At 40.6% G+C, this 23,246-nt stretch overlaps 1 protein-coding gene across 14 annotated transcripts in view; it reads right to left on the bottom strand.

The window, feature by feature from the left end:
- Nucleotides 1-23,246, bottom strand: part of PPP1R9A (protein phosphatase 1 regulatory subunit 9A) — a 150,642-nt gene that overhangs the window by 34,976 nt on the left and 92,420 nt on the right. For all 14 annotated transcript variants that reach the window (XM_081881870.1, XM_081881864.1, XM_081881876.1 and 11 more), the window contains 2 exons: nucleotides 13,721-13,825; nucleotides 3,196-3,331 (listed from right to left, as the gene is read on the bottom strand). In XM_081881870.1, the coding sequence (XP_081737996.1) occupies nucleotides 3,196-3,331; nucleotides 13,721-13,825 (241 nt within the window). The remainder of the gene's footprint in view (nucleotides 1-3,195; nucleotides 3,332-13,720; nucleotides 13,826-23,246) is intronic.

The raw sequence follows: 23,246 nt of genomic DNA, 5'->3' as shown, positions 1-23,246 counted from the left end.
GAAAGCAAGTACCATATTTGCCTTGGTTTCTCACTAATGGAGTTCAGATGACAAGTTAACACTATGCTGAATCAGAGGGCAATGGGAAGAAATGGTACCCGCAGCAAAATTTTGCAGTGTTCCTGTTCAGGGCACTCCACCCAGTTTCCCCTCTCCTCTGTGCCCACTGAGCATGTTTAGTTTTTGTGGAACTGTTTTAGGTTTCCTCTCGTTGAGTTCACCCGCCTGCAAATGTTTTGCACTTCCACAAAGTTTTGTGCTCCACTAAGCCTGCTGGTACACCTCTGTATTAGGCATGAATCAGAAATTGCTCACCGAATGGGGTGCAACCCAGTGGGTGTTGCTTACTGGTAAGGAGAGGGGTGAAGAAGTTGGCTTGGTGTAAACATACTGGCAGGTGGACCTGATTGGCTCCACTGGTGTGTTTGTACTGTGCTGGCCTCCCCATTGCCTCAGCCATCCCATTGCACCACAGCGACCCACCTGCCAGGAAGGTAGTGCAGCAGCACTGGCCCACTCAGTGCCATGGATGGTGGCATTTTGGCTCCATAAAGGCTGTCACTTGAAGATCTGAGTTTGTTGTTGGTATATCAAATGTGGAGCAACACCATGTCCTTTCTGGCTATGCAATTTTGCTTCATACTTTGAGTTAAGGGCTGCATGACTGCATGCTAATTGACTTTCAGCTATCTGCAAAATGTCATTGTTCTCCCCATCTCCAATAACAAGGAAAAAATAAAATTGGGAAAAACTTGTAAAGTAACATGTATATATAGTAGGCTTTGGGGAGGGGGGTGGGGAGGGTTATACTTGAAGCATCTCCTTACACAACACCACCTTCAAAACTAATTACAGTGAGATAAAAATAATCTCCTGCCTGGACAGATAACAGTGCTTCTGTGTATTAACAAACCTTGCTCTTAATAAAGAGCCAGCCAAATCTTCCATGAGAAAAACAAAATTCAGACAAGTATTAGGCATCAGAGCTAGTCTTTTTTAAACTCAAATAAAAGAATTACTTTAAACTCAGGCTTAAATTTTATATCTATATCTACATCTACATCTCCATCCTATAAAAGTTAGTAGCCATGTTCTTTTTTTCCATCAAAGAAAGAGATATACTGCTTTCTTCTCTTAATAACAGCGGAATGATTTCTTTAGCACTGATGTCTAAATGTGAAGTCTTTTTAGAGTTGGAAGGCTGCAGAAAATGTTCCTATTTAAGTTGCACAGAAACAACATAATTTGCAAAAAAATTCCATAAACATGGAAAACAAGAAACTACAATTCTTGAAAATGTTGGCATTTATTCTAAAAAAAAATTACTGTTCTGAGAGAATATTTCATCAATAGGATTATACTGGCATCTGTTGGTTGAGAGTTTTTAGAACTCACCACTTGTTTTTAAAGATGCTTCTGCCAGCTGTATGTATAATCAATGATATTATTATTATTATTATTATTATTATTATTATTATTATTATTATATGCAGCTGATGTAGTAAATTTTACATTGTTGTTAGCTGCTCTGAGCACTATAACTACAGTAGAAAAATAGAATGTAAATTTTGTACATAAATTTTGTGCACTCCTTCTCTCGCTACTCCTAGGCTTCCTCCACCACAGTGGGAAGATAATGAATAAACCGTAAGTTATTCTGGGTTTCTCTTTACATTCTACTTGTGATGAAGGCATCAGAGGAGAAAGCAAGCAAGCAAGATCAAGGCCTGCTATACATATCACCCTGCGCAGAACTCTCAGGGGTGAAGTACTGCCTGAACTACACAGTTCTTACTCTCCAATATGAAAAGCTTGGTCAGGCCTTGAGAAATCTTGGTATATGAACTCAAGACCAAGTTACATATTGCCAGGTAGAATTGCATCCCCTCCAGCAACAGATGATCTCACAACAGTTGTTCCTTTGGTTGTGTCTAGCCTTGATTAACGCAATGTGTTATATACATGGAGATGCCCCTGTATATATAGACCAGCTGAAGCGTTCAGAAACTTCAGCTGGTCTACAATATGACGACTAGATTGCTAACTGGCATTCAATGTGGTGAACATATTTGACCAGTACTACAGTATATGTGCAGGCTCCCAGTTTGTTTCCAGACTCAATTTGCAGTGCTTTAACCTATAAAGAGTTAATCAGTTTGGGAGCAAGTTATCGAAAGGACTACTATCGAAAAGAACTCCCCATAAATACTCCCTCTATAGACATATGTGCTTGGCAGCAGCAATGTTACCTTTATACCACCAGACTAAAAGTATCCTGTTCTCTTCATCTCTTAAAAGCTAATAATCTAGAACTGCTTCACTGTTGTCTAGTTTATTTTGGATATTTGGTTACTTTGTTTTTAGGCGTGTTGTTTTCATGTTATTTAACATTAACTTGGTAAGCCACTTTGAAGACCAATTTTTTTTTAAAAAAGGCAATATAGACATACTTAAAATAAATATAGAACTATTATTATTATTGATACAGGAAAGCCATTTCTTGATTATCATGGCAAGTAATTTAATTGACAAGGGAAAAAGATGTGGATGTGCCATGCGTGGTGACAGCTGGTATTTACTGAAGCCTGATAACTAAGAAACTCACTGACATGGTAAATACCAACTGTCACCACACTGATGTGCATTCATAAGGAATATTCACCATGTAAAACTGACACAGTAAAATCATTTTGCGGTTATTTCATCACATGAGTGGTTATGAATTGGTCCTTGGAAGGCATAAAAATATGTCTCTTTCCTCCTTTGTTTGTTTGTCACCGCCCCGCTCCCCCCAATTTTGGGTCAAGAGGTGAGGACTGGAAACTTGTATTTTAAAAAAATCAAAGTAGGGTTGTCAAGTTTTTTGTTTAAAAAAAGAAGAATCTGAAAGCGACACGATATGTATTGAGCACCAGAAACACCAGGGACAATATGGAGCCCTACTTAGCATTCAGAAGTGCAATTTTTCTGCTGCAACCCAAAGAGTGCTTTCAGCAACAACACTCTTACATATTCACAGAGAAATTTATTGTGCCTAACATGACTATCTATGATTGTGGTCTTGTGAAACGGGGTGGGCATGTTCATTTGCAAAAGGAGTCGTTTCCTACTGTGATTAGACAAAGCATTTGAGAGAGAATGAAATGCAGGAAACGGAACTTCACGAAGTTACAAGAGAAAGAACAAACATATTACCTCATCGTCATCTGCGTCATATTGTGCATAATGCTGTTCCAAAAGCTCTCTTTGGCGACGTTCCTGCTCTAGGGTCTGGCTAATCAGCTGAGCCACTTCACTTACTTGTCCTGGCCTCTCTCTGCCAATTATAAACCTGAGGAGAACATCAGGGAACACAAATCATTTGCTGTCTTCTCCGTATGATATATGAAATGATGGCCAAATGCAGCAAAAAGAGTATTGTTGCATGCTAAAGGCGAACAACTTGATTACAGCATAAGGCTTTGTAGACTGGGGTCCACTACATGAAAGCGGCGTAATACATGCACAAATGTCTTGTTTAAAAACAAATAAATACATGTTCATCTATTACCAATACACAATTGTTTTAGAACTGTATTGTGCTAGAAACAAGTTCAAAATGGAAGTCACAATGATAATAAAAACATGCCATTGTAATTATGTGTGTTTCTCCATGACCTAAAATCACAAATGTTTATACTGCAGTGTTACAAAACACTTTCTATGAATAGAGGGAGAGATGGTGACCTGAGTGCATCAATGAGAGGAGGGATCCTGTCCTTGCTGGTATATTCTGGTTTCCTAATAAAGAATTTCCTGATATGAGAAGGCAACAGCCATGGTTTACCAACAGCAAAGTACACATGGAAGAGGGAAATGTGTGCCTGCCCCCCTTCTGCAGCTCAGTCACCAACCAGATCCTGTCTGACAACGGGCACATGAATTTCTGTACACTGGGTTGTATTCATAAATGCATGTCTTCCCTCAATGGTTTGCAGCTACTTCAATATGTGTTATGAAAGAAGATGGTGTGCATGATTGGTGTCCATAAAGCCCCTGAGCTGAGAAAGCTGTGGCTGGATGCAACAAATCAATGGGGGGAAGGGGGACAGAAACGAAATGACAGAGTAAATGGTAAAATGCTGTCTATGGTTTGGATCAAACCGGCCCTGCTAACAGCTCCACACACACACAGCAGAGCTGCTGGAGACCCCCTTCCAAACAGGGTCTCCTCTGCTGCCTGACCCTGAAAAGCCTCCAATGCAGTGGATGGACGCATGGAGGGATGGTGACGACAAACCCTGGCACATGTCTGGAGACAACAACACACACCTCAAGGGCGTGTGGATTCCATCAAATAATCTTAAGTCCTGCTGCCTACATTCCATGCATTCTCCTCAAAATCAGGGAACTACTTTAAAATAAGCATGCTGCTGCAAACCTGTGGCAGCCTAATCACACTGTGCAAATATAAATGATTCCTGGCATATTATGCACTCCTTTCCTTGGCATGCAGTGCATACGCAGATGTTTAGTTCTTTATTTAACTGCATAAATTAACAGTCTTGGGCCATACATTATAGGCACAACCACTTCCCCTTCATCTCCACATTTTCTTAAGAAATGTTCCATTGTTCCCTGATTATAGAGGGAATAGTTCCTACTGTTCCTTCCATTTCCCTATGCCTTCATGCTAATTGCTATTTTTATTGCTTTTAAATTTATTCAGGCCGCAAGCCTTGTGGACACTGGCACATCATGTAATTCAATCAATGGCCTGCTAAATCGCAAAAGCAAAGGAGGATTTAAAAACAACTCAAAAGCAGAAAAGTGTACTTTACTTAGAGACTATAAAAAGGCTGCAGAGATTTACAGACAAAAGCATTTTCTATAGCTGTACTCCATAGCCAATTAATTCACTTCCATACCACAGTGTGTTATATAGGATGCATGGTTTGGGGTTGTTTTTTCTTTTTCATTTTGCTGAAAGATTATCTGAGTTATATATTCCATTTATGTCCTGACTTTACTCCAAAGAACTCAAGGAGAAAGATCCAGGCCATCTTGATTGCAGAAAGGTTCCTGTGCCATGTGATATACATTGTCTGATCTGAGGTGCAGAGGCTACAAATTCTCCAGTTGAATTTAAGAATCTGTGTCAATCTGTAACACAAGTTCTCAAGAGCATCATTTCTGCTTAGTCACTGGTCAGACATGAAGTTATAGGGAGAAGCAGACAGGAATGCAATTTGGCATGTACCAAGTTGCCAACAATGGAGGAAGAATGGTATCTAAAATGATCTTATCTGAGGTGATGCACTCAGGGGCACATTGCCATACCAAACAGCTAGGAAGAGAGAGCATGCCTAAAATGCATATTAACCTATATTACGCTTGTCCCTCAAAACATGGCTGGTCTTACTGTGAGGTGTCCCCCTCAGGTGAGAGAGACTGGGGGCCAGAAACGGTAGCAAGGTGTTAGAGGGCAGGCCTGTGTAGCCTGCCCTATGCCCTCTAGTTTAGTTTGCTGCCCTTGGGTGTTGGTGAGGGATGCTGCTAATCCTTCAAGAGGGTTGAACTAAAATTCAGCTGTCAGCCTGATTGGCTTCTGTATGTGGAATGGGGGGGGGGTGCCATCTTGTCCTTAATCTCAGGCTGCAAAACCGTCTCAAAAGGATGTGGAGAAGGCCATGATAAAAGCCAGGGGCTGGGAAGGAATCAAGACTAGGCTTGAGAATATCTGAAGCCAGGACAGTCAAGGCCCATTTCACCAAGTCAGCTGAAACATTGGTTAATCAAACTTGTCATGTCATAAGCTTGTGAATATTGATAGACATAGCATTTCATTTTCTTTCCGGAAAACAACAATATAGTATAGCTGAAACTGCCATTTTTATAAGTTTGCTCACATGAATTGCATCTTATGGACCCCACCAAGGCCAAGGATGTCTGCACCAGGCCCATCTGAATGCACAAAGTGAATTGCTGGAGACTTCTGCCCTTCCAGCAGTCTCTTTCTCATGAATATTTGGGGGTGGGCTACTTTGTGGGGAGGCCGTATAAAGACCCCATTTCCCAGCATTCCATAAAAAGTACATACTTTAAAGCAGTTTACAGATGGGGGTGTATGTGGATTTTCTAAAGTGCAAGATGTTTAATTAAATATTGAAATGTATTCCATTTCTGATTATGCAGCCAGAAACCAGCATAAAAGAGGCATAATGTTCTGAATCACTGCCTAAAAGATTAGCCACCAAAGCAAAAGGACTTCAATAACCCTGCTAATTATATACTTCCTATTACTGGTTCACTAGAAGTAGACATGTACTTTAGTACTGGCAAGACTGTATTGAGAGACATACAATATGATTAGAGACAACAGGAAGTATAATGAACTGTGTGAAGTCACACAGCAGGAACCAACAGATTATAGGCAAAGTTTACCAAAGTCCAGTTTTCTGATGCAACCCCTACTGAAACGAAGGTGAGCTGTGCAAGAGTGCTTCCTGGGGGTTGTGCCCTTTGACACCAGTGATGCCTCAAATCCCAGATAACGTCTCACAGGAGAACACTCTGCTCAGGAAGTCACTGTTCAATTATTCTGAGGCTAGTACTAGGGCACCTTGTTGAAGAAAAGCAGGTCTAGACATGGTCAGAGCCTGGGTGGAAGAACTCAGAAATATGGCACCTTGAGTTCCACAAGGAAATAAAGGTGGGATGCAAACGAACTAAATAAATGAACACAGACACAAACAAAAAATTCTCTCCCAAACCCCAGAAGCAGTTAAAAAGCAAACCAAAAAATTCAGCACAATGGATAAAACAAATTCCACAGTAGAGAACATTGGGAGATACTTCACAGTCCCATTTTTTGGCCCTTTATCTCTGTCTGATGGAAGGTGTGCCTCCTTAATGACTTCCAGAATAATGGGGAAAATGTCAAATTTAAATGGAACGTATTTTCAACTCCAAAGGGCACGCTGCTCTGTATAATAGGGTGAGAAAGAGGTCTAGCGGATGGCAAAATTTTCAGCGACCTTCCCCAAGCTCCTAATAGCTGCAATTATGACGCCGACACGCAGCAAATCTGCACCTTCAAAACAGTTTGAGAACTGTAGTGCCACTGCTGCTGTGCAACCGCTTTAAGCCTCCGAGTTTATTCTCTGGAACTTCCTTTTCCTTTCTTGACACTGTCTAGTGAAGCTTCCTTTCCTTGTGTGCTGCTTTTCGGTATTTGTCTAATAAGCTGAAGACCAGACCACCTAAATCCAGAGAGCCTTTCCTCAGCAGCACCTTTGAAGTTTTGGGTTTACTCTTGCTTCTAAGATTTGCCACGTGTCGGCATCATAATGGCAGCTTTTATGAGCTTGGGGAAGATCGTTGAAAATGGCACTGCACCATCTCAGAACGCCAAGTCCCCACCAAAACCTCTTGCTCCCCATCGGACCGGCAGGATAAACCAGGAAACAAAAGATGACAAGTCTTCCTATACCTGCCCTCTTTGTGAAAAGATTTGCACTACTCAGCATCAGTTGACAATGCATATTCGTCAGCATAACACGGACACTGGAGGGACAGACTATTCCTGAAGCATCTGTGGAAAGTCTCTGAGCTCCGCAAGCTCCCTCGACCGCCACATGCTGGTCCATTCTGGTGAAAGGCCCTACAAATGTTCGGTGTATGACCAGTCCTTCACCACCAATGGAAACATGCACAGACACATGGAAATCCACGAGAAGGATCCAAATGGCACTACTACAAGTACAGCTACTGCAAATTGCGGCAGCTAGACTGCTCTCTGTGAAAGACTATTGCTGCCCAATTACTGCTGAAGACTAGCATTGGCTGCTGATCAGCTACCATGCTAAGTTACTGATGCTGGGACTGGTGTACAAAGCCCTATACAGCTTTGGGACACGGTAATCCAACTACTCATCTCATCACTTAAATACCTAATCTGTCACTGCAGGTCCATCTTAGCAGGACTTCCATTTCTTGTAATATAGGAATCAGCCCTATAATGTGGTGGCCCCTACCCTTTGCAACCTCCTCCTGTTACGTATCAGACAAACACCATCTCTACTGTCTTTCCGGCACTCAGTGAAGATGTTCCTCTTCCAACAAGTCTTTTAAGTGGAGCTTTATTCCAATCTGCATTTGTATTGGAACTATTTTTAGCTGCTTTTATATATGAAATTGTTTTTGGATGCACTGAATTTTTTTTTACATATCGAACTACTTTTAATTGCTTTTACACTTCTCTTGCTTTAGGGTTGTGATTTTATTCTTGTAATCTGCCCTGGGGCCTTATGGTAAAGGAGAGATAAGGAATCTAACACACAAATAAACTCGATAGCTGAAGCAAGAAACAGATTAAATGAGCAGCAAGAAACAGATTAAATGAGCATTCCTCTGTAAAAGAAAATAGGGCTGCTTCAGAAAGCAGTAGTAAAATCTCCGATATGAGATAGAGGCAGAATTCCACAATGATTATAAGGAAGCAGCAGAAGTTAGTTAGAAGGGGAAGGAGATTTAAGCCACTCCAGAGGAATATAATTAAACAACAACCTCAGGATAAACGACGACAAGTTGGATTATCTTAAAATAATATCAATGTAAAATACTGGTGCAGAATGGCTTGTTTTATATGAAGGGCTTTGGAAGGGTGTCTGCTAATGACTTATAGCCATCTAAATACTGTCATCTGAGAAAACCTGAAGCCATTAAAGATACAGGATGGAAAACATAAAATCTGGATACATTTTGCACTTTCAAGAGTGACTTCAATTAAGAGTGAATTCCATTATGCTTATACAAATACATGTATACATCCAAGCTAGGTAACAAGCACTAGCATTCTTCATATTATAGCCTTACAGTCCTAAATCTCAGAGTAACAGCACTGCCTTAACTACTGGTTATGGTCTCCTTCCAGCTGTAATAGGAACCTTACAACAATCTCCCAACCCTTTTACAGGTCTCAGTAACCTCTATTTACAGCAACTGATAACTCATCACAGGCAAGATCAAAGTCTGGATGAAGGCAAAGATCAGGATTCTAGTTTATGCCAATAGGCAGAGGTGAACCACAAAAGTATGGTGGAAGTGTGGGAAGATGGGACAGAGAAGAATCTGCTTATTGGGACACAGGCTTCAGGAATCATCACACTGTCCAATCTCTTGACTTTGTTCCTCACCTGACGCAAGCAGATACAATGAGCTGTATCAGTGTGTCAAAACAGGGACTGTTTCTCCTAGCAAGCTAAGAACATATCTTAGCTTCATGGTTATGGTTTGTTTGGGAGAAACAATTTTCTCCCAAACATTTGGTGAAATATTTGTTGTTCCTGGTTGAACTAAGGGAGAAGCATAGCAGGAGCACTGCTCAAGTCCAATAAGTGATTAACTATGGCTTTGCATTACGTACCAACAAGACTACTGCATCATGTGCAATGTTTTATTAATTTTTTATATATGTTGGAAGCCGCCCAGAGTGGCTGGGGCAACCTAGTCAGATGGGCAGGTACAAATAATAAAATTATTATTATTGTGTCCTCAGAGCACTTCTAAGAAGGCTGAACTTGGAGACAACTTCCAAAACCTATTACAATAAATAGAAACATATTACATATTCTGAAACATAGTCTCAAAACATTTCAGCAGGATGTCCTTGTTTACACAAGCAGAACTTTCATTTGTTACTATAATAGTCTATTTTAATCCTAGGAAGTTTGCAATTATATTTATCTTTCTCAAACGTATCAAATGCCATTGTAAAAGAAACATTTCCATTAGACAGTAAAAACATTTTAGAACCTACTAACTCCAGCTAATATAAAAACGGATGAAAGATTTCATGCGGATAAATTTACCTAATTTTGCTGTGCCAAAGCAAGAAGAGTTCAGAAGGTAAAAAGCACATTTTTGTGTTAACAGTTTCTTCACTGTGTCAGCTAAAGACAGTTGAGCTACATTATATCCGGAAGCTACAATGAACAATCTATTCTAGGTCAGTGACTTCCATTGTCATGACCATTCAGAAAATGTTCATGTAGCTTGACAGGAAGCAAAGTCACTAAACAGTAGTACCCTGTAAGCTTTCTAGAGCAGTATTGACCGAATTAAAGCAGAAAAATGAAATACAAAGCTGTAGTTTAACTTCTTTCTAAACCTCCTTCTGCACAATTTATCAAATACAATTTCTCATATTTAAGCTAATATGTCTTTGATCGTTTATGTTGGGGATGGGGGATAAGAAGGAATGCTTTAGGGGACAATTACCAGTGACACTGGTAAATATGTATGCCCAGTAATGACACACACATTTAAAATAACAATTGCAAACAATGCTAATTATGGAACAATTTACTTAAACAAACTACTTAAAATTCATTTGATGTTGCAGCTTGCACAGTAATGTGAAAATGGAAATGCAACTCTAGCAATACTTTGCCAATTCTGCCTGTCAAATTAAATAGTGAGGACTACTGTCGCCTACTAATCTTCATTACCTGCAGCTGCCAATTGTAGAGGTAAGTGTGGCACTTCCTCTGATAGAATGTTCTTATGCACCATGGGAGCTTGCAAGTAGAGAGATAAAGGTAAAGGTAAAGGACCCCTGGACGGTGAAGTCCAGTCAAAGGCGACTGTGGGGTTGTGGCTCTCATCTCGCTTTCAGGATGAGGGATCCGGCGTTTGTCCGCAGACAACTTTCCGGGTCATGTGGCCAGCATGACTAAACAGCTTCTGGTGCAAGGGGACACCATGATGGAAACCAGAGCACACGGAAGCACAGTTTGCCTTCCCACCGCAGCACTGCAGCAAGTGGCAATCAGGCAACAGCCAGTCTCCCCAGGGAGGCTTGCCTGGCGCCTTCATTACATGTCCCTAGGAGCCCAGCAAAAATGATTAACATTCTATGGCAGGCATAGGCAAACTTGGCCCTCCAGATGTTTTGGGACTACAATTCCCATCATCCCTGATAGTTAGTTATCCCTGTTAGTTAGGGATGATGGGAGTTATAGTCCCAAAACATCTTGAAGGTTGTGTTTGTCTATGCCTGTTCTATGGCTTTCTAAACGTATCTGTGGCAGGGAGCTACTGGTTTGTTTTTGTTTCGTTATGTATTTTGTCTTTTCATTTTGTATTTTTATGTTGTGAACTGCCCTGTGATCTTCAGGTGAAGGGTGCAACCAACCAAATAAAAAATTACATACATACATATATACATACATACATACATACCTTTCTCTCCCTGTGGCTTGAATAATAATTTATAATAATTTATTATTTATACTGAAGTCATTAAGGGCAGCTGTTAAGGAGCACAATAACCTCTCCCCTACAACTACGGCAGCTATGGGGGAAGAAAGTAACCCTGTTCTAGATGGTTTGCATAAGTTTATCCTAAGGTCCTTGATTTACAGCAGTGTTATGGAAACAGGCATCCTTCAAAGGGAGCACAGCTGAATTTGTCGGGGGGAATCTTGTAACCCACGCAGTGTGGAGAAGATGATTCTGGCTGCCTGTAAGCGAACACTGGGAAGACTCTGTACGCTCTCTATTCAGACAATCAATAGCGTGAAAGGTAGGGTCTTCTTGGTGATGGCTTTGCAGTGATGACACTCCCTTACAAGTGAATTATGTAAAGTTCCCACAGTGCATACCTACAAAGGGGCCTTAACAACTCATTTGTTCTGGTTTACCTTTGTTTTACTACTGCTAGTTTATGAAACCACTGAGCTGGTTTAAACTGTGTTATACTATTTTTTATGGAACGTTTGCGGCTATATTTATTGAACTACTGCTTTATACCTTTTTAAGCTGTTTGTGGCGTATTTCATGTATTTTCTAAATTCTGTTACGTAAGCCAACTTGTGGGTGTTACACCCTAAAATATATCCTAAACTATTTTAAATATAATAATAATTCTGTCTAATTCTTTCTAAAGACTGCCTTAGCTGGTAGCCCTCTCCGTATCTTAATGCAATCTATAACTCCACGCTTCCTTTTATTCACCCTAAATCTCATGTCAAACAATTCCATTTCATAACTCCAGTTCTAAGTGTGGGGAACGGAGAGGGAGGGGGCAGGACTAGAAGGAAACTTCAAATTTTCACTCTCCTCGCCAATAAACATTTTAAAAAACCCTCTTCTCCTGCTATGTGCTTGGTAACTAGACCTGCACACAGCATGCAAAATGTGGGCACACCATTGATTTATATAGCAACATTATTATACTTGATGTTTTATTTCTAATACTTTTTTCCTTTCCATTTTATTTTAATTGTTTTACTGACAACCATCAATTCCTGCATTTCAAGCCCTGCATACAGAGATGTCTGAAAGAGCCCTAAACATTTAGACTTATTTAAGAACTACAAACTCTGGGAATAAAAATATTACCAAGGGAGAAAATTGACCTCCCAAATTGAAATGCACTCACAGAAGGCTTTTACTTTTTACAAACATCTAATGAAGTGTAACAGCTGAAGAGAAAAGCAGTATTAAATTTCAAGTTTGAGCCCTTTATTAGGTGATACTTTGAATAGAGCTGTAGACCCTCCTGAACACAGATAACCTTGCCTTAGTTATCCATGCTTTGATAGCATCCATGCTAGACTACTGCAATGTATTGCATTTGAAGACTATTTAGAAACTTAGTCTGGCCTTGAAAACAGCAGCCAGGCTATTAACTTGCCAAACAGAACACATTTTGCCAGTGTTCAGCAAATCTTCACCAGCGTCCAGTCAGGTCTGGCCTGAGAAATTCTGCTGCCTAAGGCAACGGACAAGATGGTGGCACCTTTCCTATTCCTGGGACAAAAGCCAATGGGACCGGCAGCCAAATCTGCAGGTGACTGGCTATCTTAGGTTGTGCAGAGAAGGCCATGTGACACACACAGCTCTGTCCTCAGCACCTCACTGTTGTTCCCTAATCACTTGGCATTTGCTACCTGAAGAAGCACTCCTCTCACTCTGCCTAGTGGCAGGGCTGGCCCTGCATTCAGTTTGTTCCCATCATATTTATATTTCAATTTTAAAATACCATGTAAGTGTTGGTTTTGACCTATAATGCTTGAACGACTATGGACCAGTGTTCTTAAGAATCGCCTGCTCCAATATGAACCAGCTCCTTCTCTGAGGAGTCTCCTGAAGTCGGTTCCAGATTATAAGATTGGGTAGAAAGTGATGGGGCCTTCTCCATGGTGGCATCCTGCTTGTGGAATACTTCTCTCAAACAGTGCCAACAATGCCTGGTTAAAATGGTTTGATTCCCCTGGCTTTACTTTCAATCCTTCCCTCCCTATGTGCTGTGGTCCTAATGAAAACTGGAATCCTGAACATAACATTAAATTTAAAAAGAAATGGCACCACACACTATGCAGTTAATACAATATGTAATTATACCACAAATGATGAGACAAAAGATCTCTGGAAAGGTGGGGTTCCTCCTATCCATCTTCCTTCTCTTCAGTCAGGATGGGGGACTGGGTTTTATCTGCCCCACCCTTTGTGAGCCAAATCTGACAAAATGGCAAGGCCTTAAAGGCTAAATGTGGAGGCCATGCTGTCTGGGGCTGATGGTACCAGGTTGTCCAAGGCTGATACAAACAATCCATTGTAGCATAGGTTTTCTTAACATATATATGCTTACTTATGATCGAGCAGTTGCATGACCAGACAATATCACAGGTGCCACCAATTTAAATCGTACTTTGTAAGGATTTCTCAAAGTTACCTGACTTTTCCTTTGGTGTTTCTGAGGACTGTTGCAGCAAAATTTTGTGTGACACCAACCAGACTGATCCCATCTACTTCTACAATTTGGTCATTTACTTGGATCCTTTCAGAGGAAATAAAAAGAATGGAGAAACAGTAAGTAATGAATATGAAACAAAATATAATGTCTTTTTAAATTGCATTTGGAAGCAATACATAATTAAGTCAACAACACATACATGACATCTTGCATTATACATAATATTGTCAATTCCTACTGACAATGTTGTTTTAGAAGAAAATGCCATTTGAAATCAAGCTTTTTTTTTGAACCAGATCTCCACTTCCATGGAGGTAAATGAACAAACAGGACAAATTACAATTACCGGTATACAGCATCAGATATAGTGGCAAGAAATGTACACATGGCTGTACAAAAACCCATATTTTGTGTTGTGCAAGACACACCCTATTCCTGTGACTGCAATCTGTTTTAAATATTTTTAGTACCAAATTTTAAATTGTGATGTGCTAGTGATAATCATTACTATTACTCACAAATGCTGTGCTGTTCATGCCACATATCAAAAGGTGCACAGGGCAGGGCAGGACACTGAAGACGCAGCAATGCAAATCCTCAGTGCAAACCCTGCTCAGTTTCCCACTGGTTTCTAAGCTTTTGCCAGGGACTGCCCAGGGCCAGGGTTTAATGAACAAGGCAACTAGTTCCATGTGGCCAAGCAACACTCCATTGTCACATGGCAAAACAATTTTCAAACGGGAGTTTTGGGGCATGCTCAGTATAAATAAATAAATATGTCAGGTAAGTGTCTGGAAAGACTGTACTCAGCGATAAACTCGAACTGTTGCATTAGCCTCCTCCTAATCTCCCTTCCCTCATTTTTCTGCAACCTCAATTTAGATTATCTGTCAACTGTGAAACTGAACTGTGGTCTTCCTTCCTTCCTCTCTCTTTTCCTCTCTCTCTCTGGTTTCCTTCATTTTATTGTCTTGAGACTTACCTATCTTTGTTATATCATGACTGTATTATCAGTGGTACACTCAAAATGTTTGCTTGCTTGCTTGTTTATTTATAAACTCAGTTAATTGGAAAATGGATGGAAACTAAATATATCTGGAGGTACTTTAAAGAGCTGGTGGGCCTGCATTATACAAACAGCTGGTGGCAATGAGTTCCAAAGATAAGATGCTGCCTAATAATAACAGGCCAGGTTGCTCCAGTCTAAGAAAACAGGCAGAGGTTGTGAGACGTTAGATGTCTTTAGGAAGAGTGTTAAGAGGAATTAAAGAGGAAAAATAGACAGGAGCAATGCAGTGAAAGTGTTCAAAAATAAGAAGTGATGTTTTAAAATGAACATGATGAAAGGAAGGTAAGCCAGTGCAAAGAAAAATTAAAGAGAACCATGATACCGATGAGCATGGAAGGTAGAATGAGCTGCACAGTGAAAGGTGGAACTCTCTGGAAGTTAGATTCTGTACTTAGCACTTGGTACCAACTTTGTGAAGCAATCCCATAGGCATGAGTACTTGGCTTATTATTCTATGATTAAGAATGGCACATGGTTTATCAACCAATAAGTACAAATTATGTCATAGACGTACCAGTAATGCACCGGCAGAAGTGATGTAAGCCCAGGGGAACGTAATCAAAGCAGATCTGAGCATCTACCATTACGGATGGTGGCCACAATTTTTTTAAAAACAAGCTCTTTACAAAGTCAGCCCCTCCTTTGAACATTTCCCCGCGTTACGGCTCTGACAATGCGAAAAGGTAGCCAGCCAATTCAAGCCACTGGACCAAATAAAATTCAGTGCTGCCTTCCAGCAAGAGTGTAGCGCCCCAAATTAAACTGATATTACAGTAACTAAGGGGGAGACATTCCAGGCATGTAAACATATATTCAATAAAGCAGCTAATAAGAAGCGACAAGTAGTAAACATCTTTGCAAGCCTTGCTGGGTATCCCATGAAGAGTTATTCTGTCTAAGGTTCCCACCCAGCGTGGAAGATGAGCCTAGGCCTCTGAAGGATGGGAGAGTTGCAGGAGGGGAGGGAGGGAGAAAGGTTATCACTCTCCGCCAAGCATTCCCCTGCTGTGTTAAAGAGATCAGGTAGCAGCTGATATGAAATACCACGCCTGGGACCTGGGGAGCTGCTGCCAACTTGACTACACAATGCTGGACTAGATTGACAAATAGTTTGACATTAGTTTGACAAATAGTTTGACATGCATGTTCCGGTACAAGGCTAATGTGAGCATTTCAAAGCTATGTGGTCTATTTTATAGCCATATAGTGTGTAGTCGGGAAAGGGGGTGGTTCTGTTGGGTTGGAAAGGGGTCACTTTTCCTTTCTTTCTTCTTGAAACAGCCTTGTATAACGCAAGCAGGGGGATTTAACCTTACAGCAGACATTATCATTCAGGATACTTGCTAAAACCTCCCGGAAATTAGAGAAATGGAAAATAAGAGGACAGGAAATTAAGCAAGTACAGATGCACACATATCTCATAATTTTATTCCAGAGTAACTCAGGTTGGTCAAACCATCGTACAAGTGCTATAAAACAGGCAAAGTGTACCTCCTCAGCAGTAGCTCACTTTTATTTTCAGAAAGTTAACCACTTTATACCAGCTGCTATTCAGATTTTTGAAGCTAAATTGTCGTCCTAGCTACTTTTTGGGATCCCAATATGGATACAAGCATATAAGATAAGATTAAGATAAGATACACTCAAGTTTCTTGAGACGTATCCTGAGGCTCCAAAGTTCAATCAAGTGTGCAGTACTAGGTATACACACAACAGAATATTGGGTGTGAGCTAGCACTATAAAATACTGGCTGCGTTGCCATTTTCATTGCCAAACTTCAAATCTGTTCTCTGACTTACTTTAGGACTCTTATAAATCCAGATGGTTCCAACTCTTACATAGTAAAATTAGATCTATTAGTATTGACTTGGAACCCTTGTATAATTCAAGTGAGCAGTATATTTATTGCAATATTCAAACCAGGTTAAGAGACATTGAAAAACAAAACATCGAGTCAGCTGTAAATAAAATTTGCTCTCCCAAGTTCTTTGGTTTAAATACAACAGATAACACATGGAATCTAAATGGCCGAAATATTTTGAAATTTTAGAACATGAAAGTGGAAAATTTAAATTACAGAGCTATGAGAAAATAAAGTCTAAAGTACGAGATTGGCTCCATTATTATCAAATAATGGAGACTTTTAAACAAGACAGGAAAATTGGTTTCCAGGTGGAGAAATCGAAACTAGAGACAGAATTGTTAGAACCCAATACTAAGAATTTATCAAGAATGTATAACCTATTGCTGAAGTGGAATACAATAGACGAAACTGTTAAGCCAGCTATGATTAAATGGGCACAGGACATAGGTCATGACATTATGTTTGCGGACTGGGAACAGTTATGGACCACCGGTATCAAATTTACGGCATGTAATGCCTTAAAAGAAAATATTATGAAAATGATTTATAGGTGGTACATGACCCCAGTCAAGCTTGCGAAGATTTACCATCTGCCCAATAATAAATGTTGGAAATGTAATGAAGCCGAAGGTACCTTCTTTCACCTTTGGTGGATCTGCCCAAGGATTAAGGCCTTCTGGGAAATGATTTATAATGAAATTAAGAAGGTACTTAAATGTACTTTTCAAAAGAAACCGGAGGCATTTCTCCTGGGCATGGTCGGCCAATTGGTTTCAAAGAGGGATAAGATTTTCTTTATGTATGCCACTACAGCAGCAAGGATCCTTCTAGCAAAGTATTGGAAGACACAAGAATTACCCACACTGGAAGAATGGCAGACGAAAGTGATTGACTTTATGGGACTGGCAGAAATGACCGGCAGAATCCGCGACCAAGAGAAAGAGACAGTGGAGGAAGATTGGAAGAAGTTTAAAGTATATCTTAAGAACTGTTGTAAAATAGAGGAGTGATAAAATGTCAAGGGGAGGGAAGATGCAGAATTGCAGCTAAAACTGTTTGATGATTTAAGGTGAAATTGAGAATGACAATGAGTTTAAATTTAAAATTTAATTGGCAAAAAGGGTTGTTGAAAAACTGCAAAATAAGGATGCAAAAAGGGTGAGGTACGGGGAAGTCCGAGAAATGAGGCGTATGAAAATGAGGTTAAGAAATGATATTTTTTGGGTGTGCTTGTATTTGTTGATGTTTGTGTGTTGTTGCTGTTTAGTGTTAAAAATTGGAAAATTAATAAAAAATTATATATATATATATATATATATATATTTGCTTTCGTAGATTTTCACGGGTACAGGAATGCAGGTTTTGGTGTCCTCGGGTGTCTTCCCGTGTAAAAGTTGGGGTGTCTAGGCGACGTTTCGACGAGGTCTCACTCGTCATCTTCAGGCTGGTGCTTTCGGCTTCTTGTTACTGGAACAGAGCAGGATCTCAGTGTTTGAGTTCCTATAAATACTGTAGAGGGGGTGTGGTGTATAGCCTCCAATGTTCTGGGCAGAGAGGAAGTTCCCAGGCTAGTGTGCCTTTTCTTCTTTTGTTCCTTAATTACTTGAGAGATATCTTGAGTGATTTCTTGAGTGATATCCTGAGTACCACTTAGGTGGGTCATTAGGTGTGGATTAGTTGTTAAAGTCTTTGTGTCTTGACCTCTTGAACTTTGTGAAGAGTTTTCCTGAGAAGATGGCTGTACTGTACTTAGTTGTGCTCTGGCTTGGCTTCGTGTATAGGGGCGAGCTGTGGTTTTGTGGCTTGTGTCAGCCAGATCTGTGTAGGGATTGCAGGGGGGTGCAGCATCCGGAGGTGCCACCATGGATTGGCTACTGGATGGTGTCTGTAATTCATCTGTGGAGAGGGTCTGGGTTTGGGTCTGGTGTGGTTGATTGGTGTTGGCGTTCTGTGTGCCTCTGGATCTGGTGTCAGTTTTTGTGGGGAGGGCTAATTTCCAGATGTCTGGCAAGCGGGATGTGTCGTCACGCTTGTTCATGTTGTGAGGGTGTTTCTCTATCTCGATGGCTTCCATGATTATTCTCTTGTGGTGAATATGAAATACCCTGCAAAGTCTGCCCAGCCACGTACATTGGACAAACAAACAGACGAATAAATGCACGTATCGCAGAACACAAGAATGCCGTCAAAAAAGAAGAAAAAACTTCCTCTCTTTTCCAACACATGAAAGAAACAGGACACGAAATTAATTTTGCAGATTCCAAATTGCTCTTTAACACGGAACATCACCACAAGAGAATAATCATGGAAGCCATCGAGATAGAGAAACACCCTCACAACATGAACAAGCGTGACGACACATCCCGCTTGCCAGACATCTGGAAATTAGCCCTCCCCACAAAAACTGACACCAGATCCAGAGGCACACAGAACGCCAACACCAATCAACCACACCAGACCCAAACCCAGACCCTCTCCACAGATGAATTACAGACACCATCCAGTAGCCAATCCATGGTGGCACCTCCGGATGCTGCACCCCCCTGCAATCCCTACACAGATCTGGCTGACACAAGCCACAAAACCACAGCTCGCCCCTATACACGAAGCCAAGCCAGAGCACAACTAAGTACAGTACAGCCATCTTCTCAGGAAAACTCTTCACAAAGTTCAAGAGGTCAAGACACAAAGACTTTAACAACTAATCCACACCTAATGACCCACCTAAGTGGTACTCAGGATATCACTCAAGAAATCACTCAAGATATCTCTCAAGTAATTAAGGAACAAAAGAAGAAAAGGCACACTAGCCTGGGAACTTCCTCTCTGCCCAGAACATTGGAGGCTATACACCACACCCCCTCTACAGTATTTATAGGAACTCAAACACTGAGATCCTGCTCTGTTCCAGTAACAAGAAGCCGAAAGCACCAGCCTGAAGATGACGAGTGAGACCTCGTCGAAACGTCGCCTAGACACCCCAACTTTTACACGGGAAGACACCCGAGGACACCAAAACCTGCATATATATATATATATATATATATATCTACGAATATATATATATATATATATATATATATATATATATATATATATACGAAAGCATATATATATATATATATATATATATATATATATATATATATAAAATACAACAGATAACAGGGTCACTTATATCTCAATATTAATAATTCCAGCCCAATACAGGGCCTTTATGTTAGCCCGACTGAATGTTTTCCCCTCAGTTTTTGCCAAGGGGAGATATTTAAACATCCCCAGAAATGATAGACATTGTGGATGTTCTTTGAATGTGCCAGACACTGTAGAACATATCCTTTTCTACTGTCCATTAAACAATCAGCCACACAAACGTGCTATCCCCTTTTTTGGGTAGTCTAACATCAGATTCTATCTGTCTAACATTAACTGAAAGGGTGGCTGAGTTTTTGTCAATAGTATCTCTTAGAGTGGTGAATGGCATTATTTAGCATGAAGAAATCCCAATGGAAATCTTTGTCATTATATATTTTGCATGGCTGTTTATTTGTATATATTTTAAAATTTTATATATGAATGTTTTATGATGGCCTATACTTGTAATACCTAATAAAGGTTTGGCAAAGTAATTAAGTATAAACTATTAAGAGGCTTGAGCAGGCTAGCTCTCTCTCCTTCAGACAGCTTCCATCTCAACTTGAAAGCTCACAGGTGCTTTGTCAGATAATTTAAAAACATACTTCTGCATACCTTGGGAGCCCTCCAAGTATATAGAAACTGCTACCTTATTGTTGAGTGGCTCTGCTTTGCTTCAAAACTGATGGGCATTAAACTACTATTAGAGGGGAGGAAACTGCAGACTGTAGCTTGTCGAAGGCCACCTAATGAGCTCACAGAAGAGATGAGGCTCGCACCTGGTGCGTGTCTCCGTCTTTCAGTCACTATGCTACATCAGCTACCTTCCCTTTCAAGCCAAGGTATTTAAAATGGGCAGTTTTCCCTTAACCTTAGCATCTAGCTCAAGTATGCCGCCAGGGCTACAGAATAATACATTCAGCAAATATATGCAATGCAAAGTAAATTTTGTACGAAATAACTGACTTCACTCAGCAACCTAGCATATCAGCTCACGTTACTAATTGTATTTTTGGGGGAAATAATCTTCCAACCCTTAATAATGTCCCCTGGCATGTATGAAAAGGTTTCTGAGGACTGTTTTGGCAGCCTGAAAGGTTATGTTTAACAGCACCAACAAATGAGCCAAGATACTTCATGTGCCATGAGTTTTGCTAAACAGAAAAACCGTGCGACCGTTGTTAAATTAGGGAAGTTGACAAAAAGAAAAGTTTCCCCATGCCCTCGTCCCCCAGTGAAGCTACCTGCACTCCCATGAAAGGAGCTCTCTGGTGTGCCAGGAGGCCCTTCTGAACAATGTGGAATCAGGTGAGGGGATGGTGCCTGTGGAGGGGAGAATCACCCCAAATCCTCAGATTCTAAGATATGTTAGCTTAAGAAGGTTCACAGAAGGAAAGTTTCCCATCCAGCCCTCCTCCCCACCATGAGCTCTCCTGGCCCCATCCTCCACTGTTCAGGTTGCCCAATCCCCCACAGAGGCTTTCCAGAAGTCTCAGACTGAAGGGGTGCAGGGAATGGAGTAGGAAACTTTCCTTCCCTGGACTATCTTAAGCTATATTAGGATCCAAGGCACTATTTGTTGTAGGGGACACCAAACGTTTTGGAACAGTGGGCACATTTTGGATTTTGGGAAAGGCTGGGAGTGCGTCACAAAATGACTGTCATGGGGGTGTGATATAACACAAAATCAGAGACAACCACCCCTGAAACACACACACACACACACACTGGCCACTCTTGCTTCCCAGAAATTGATTAGAAGGTACTTGCACATTTTCTCCATAACCTCCTTTCTGGGAGGGCTAGAGACATACTTCTTTTTTAATGAAAGGCCAGAGTCTGGGGAACCAATGAAAGCCTTCATGGATGGTGCTTGGTTTGTGACCCCTGGTATATTAATTGATAACAAATATCAAAACAAAAACAAGACAAAAAATCTGAAGAATGCAACCATTTCTAAATGACATAACTGCAAAAGCCATATTACCATCCTTCATTTGGGAACTGTTTATCAGTAAAAAAAAAAATAGATCCAGCCTTTACATAGCAGTAAAGTCACTTGCCTGCTCTCTCTATTTATTAAACTATTACTTGCTTATGGCAAAGCCTTATCCACTCCCATTGTTGCATCTGGTACTTTATAACTGGATAGTGTGGGTTCATCTCTAAGGGGGTTAATTTGTACACAGTCTTGCCTTAGGACAGAGAGCTGGGCTCCATGACTTTCATGTGCCTTTGAGGTCTATAATTTTGTGCAGTAGAAATCAGAGGACAAAGAAGTAACTTTAATCAGCATCCTTTTAAAATATTTTTAACTTGCTTGTCTCCTCACTTCACAGTCCATAATTCCTGTTTTATCTTCATATTCTGAGGCTACGTGCTCTATAGGGTGTTGTGCAGTCCTGTTGAATGTCATACGTGTTGTATTTTTTAAAAAAATAAGTAATGCATGTAATGGATGGGCCCAAAAAAGCACCTTTCTGGGAACAATAGTTGTATTTTTTTTATGTTGATTTACAGATTTAGACATTAATTTTCAATTTTCAAATCATAGTATGTTTTCATTCTACAATGTCAAACACATTTCTTGCTCATAAAAGAGGCAACTGGCTGATTAGCTAGCTAGTTAGTTGGTTGGAAGCGCAGCTACTTAACAAGTGGCAATACATTACTAACTTCCAGTTTCCAGTATATGTAGATTAATGAGCAAACTTAAAACGATCATTTATGGTTCATTTTCATTTAATATTTTGAAATTCATTTCTTCCAATATGCAGACAGGTTTTTTTTATAAAAAAAATAAAAATAAATTCTAAAATGAGATAATTTTGTGGCTTGAAAAAAGCACCAAAGGCTGCACTCCTAACCCCACTCCATTCTGCAGGAGGGGGTGGGGTTAAGATTTAGCAGATGTCTCCGTCTTCTGGCCTCTGCTGCTGCTGCTGGTGCTCTATTGGCAGTAACTGGTGTTGGGCTCCAAAATAGGGTGTTGAAGTGGAAGAGCAGGACTGGGCATGGACCTGCAGCCCATAGGACAGTCCATTCCCTGGAGAGATACACTACTGCACCAAGCTGCAGATAGCCCAGAATTGGGAGTCATGCTGCTCCTTTCACTCCAGCCAGGAGCAGCAAGCAGGGCTACAGATGCAAAGGAAGATCTGCAGCTCCACAGCTCCCTGGTCCCTCTTAAGGTCACACCCACACCATACATTTAAAGCACATAGTTTCCCCCAGAATCCTGGGAACTGTAGTTTGTTATGGGCGCTAGGAGTTGTATGGAGTGAGTATGAATACTCCAGACTTAATTAAATTCTTTTTCTACTACATTTTGCTCTGAACTACTGTGTATTAAAAATAAGACAGTGTTGTGCCTTTTTGCGGCGAACGGGTAAAGGCAATTAGGCACAATCCACCAGCAAGGTCTCCCCTGAAAGTC

This window comes from Podarcis erhardii (genome assembly GCF_964252035.2).
Source record: "Podarcis erhardii genome assembly, chromosome: 12".
Classification (NCBI taxonomy): Eukaryota; Metazoa; Chordata; class Lepidosauria; order Squamata; family Lacertidae; genus Podarcis; species Podarcis erhardii.
Note: the sequence above shows the minus strand (reverse complement) of the source record. Positions and strands in the feature narration are given on the sequence as shown.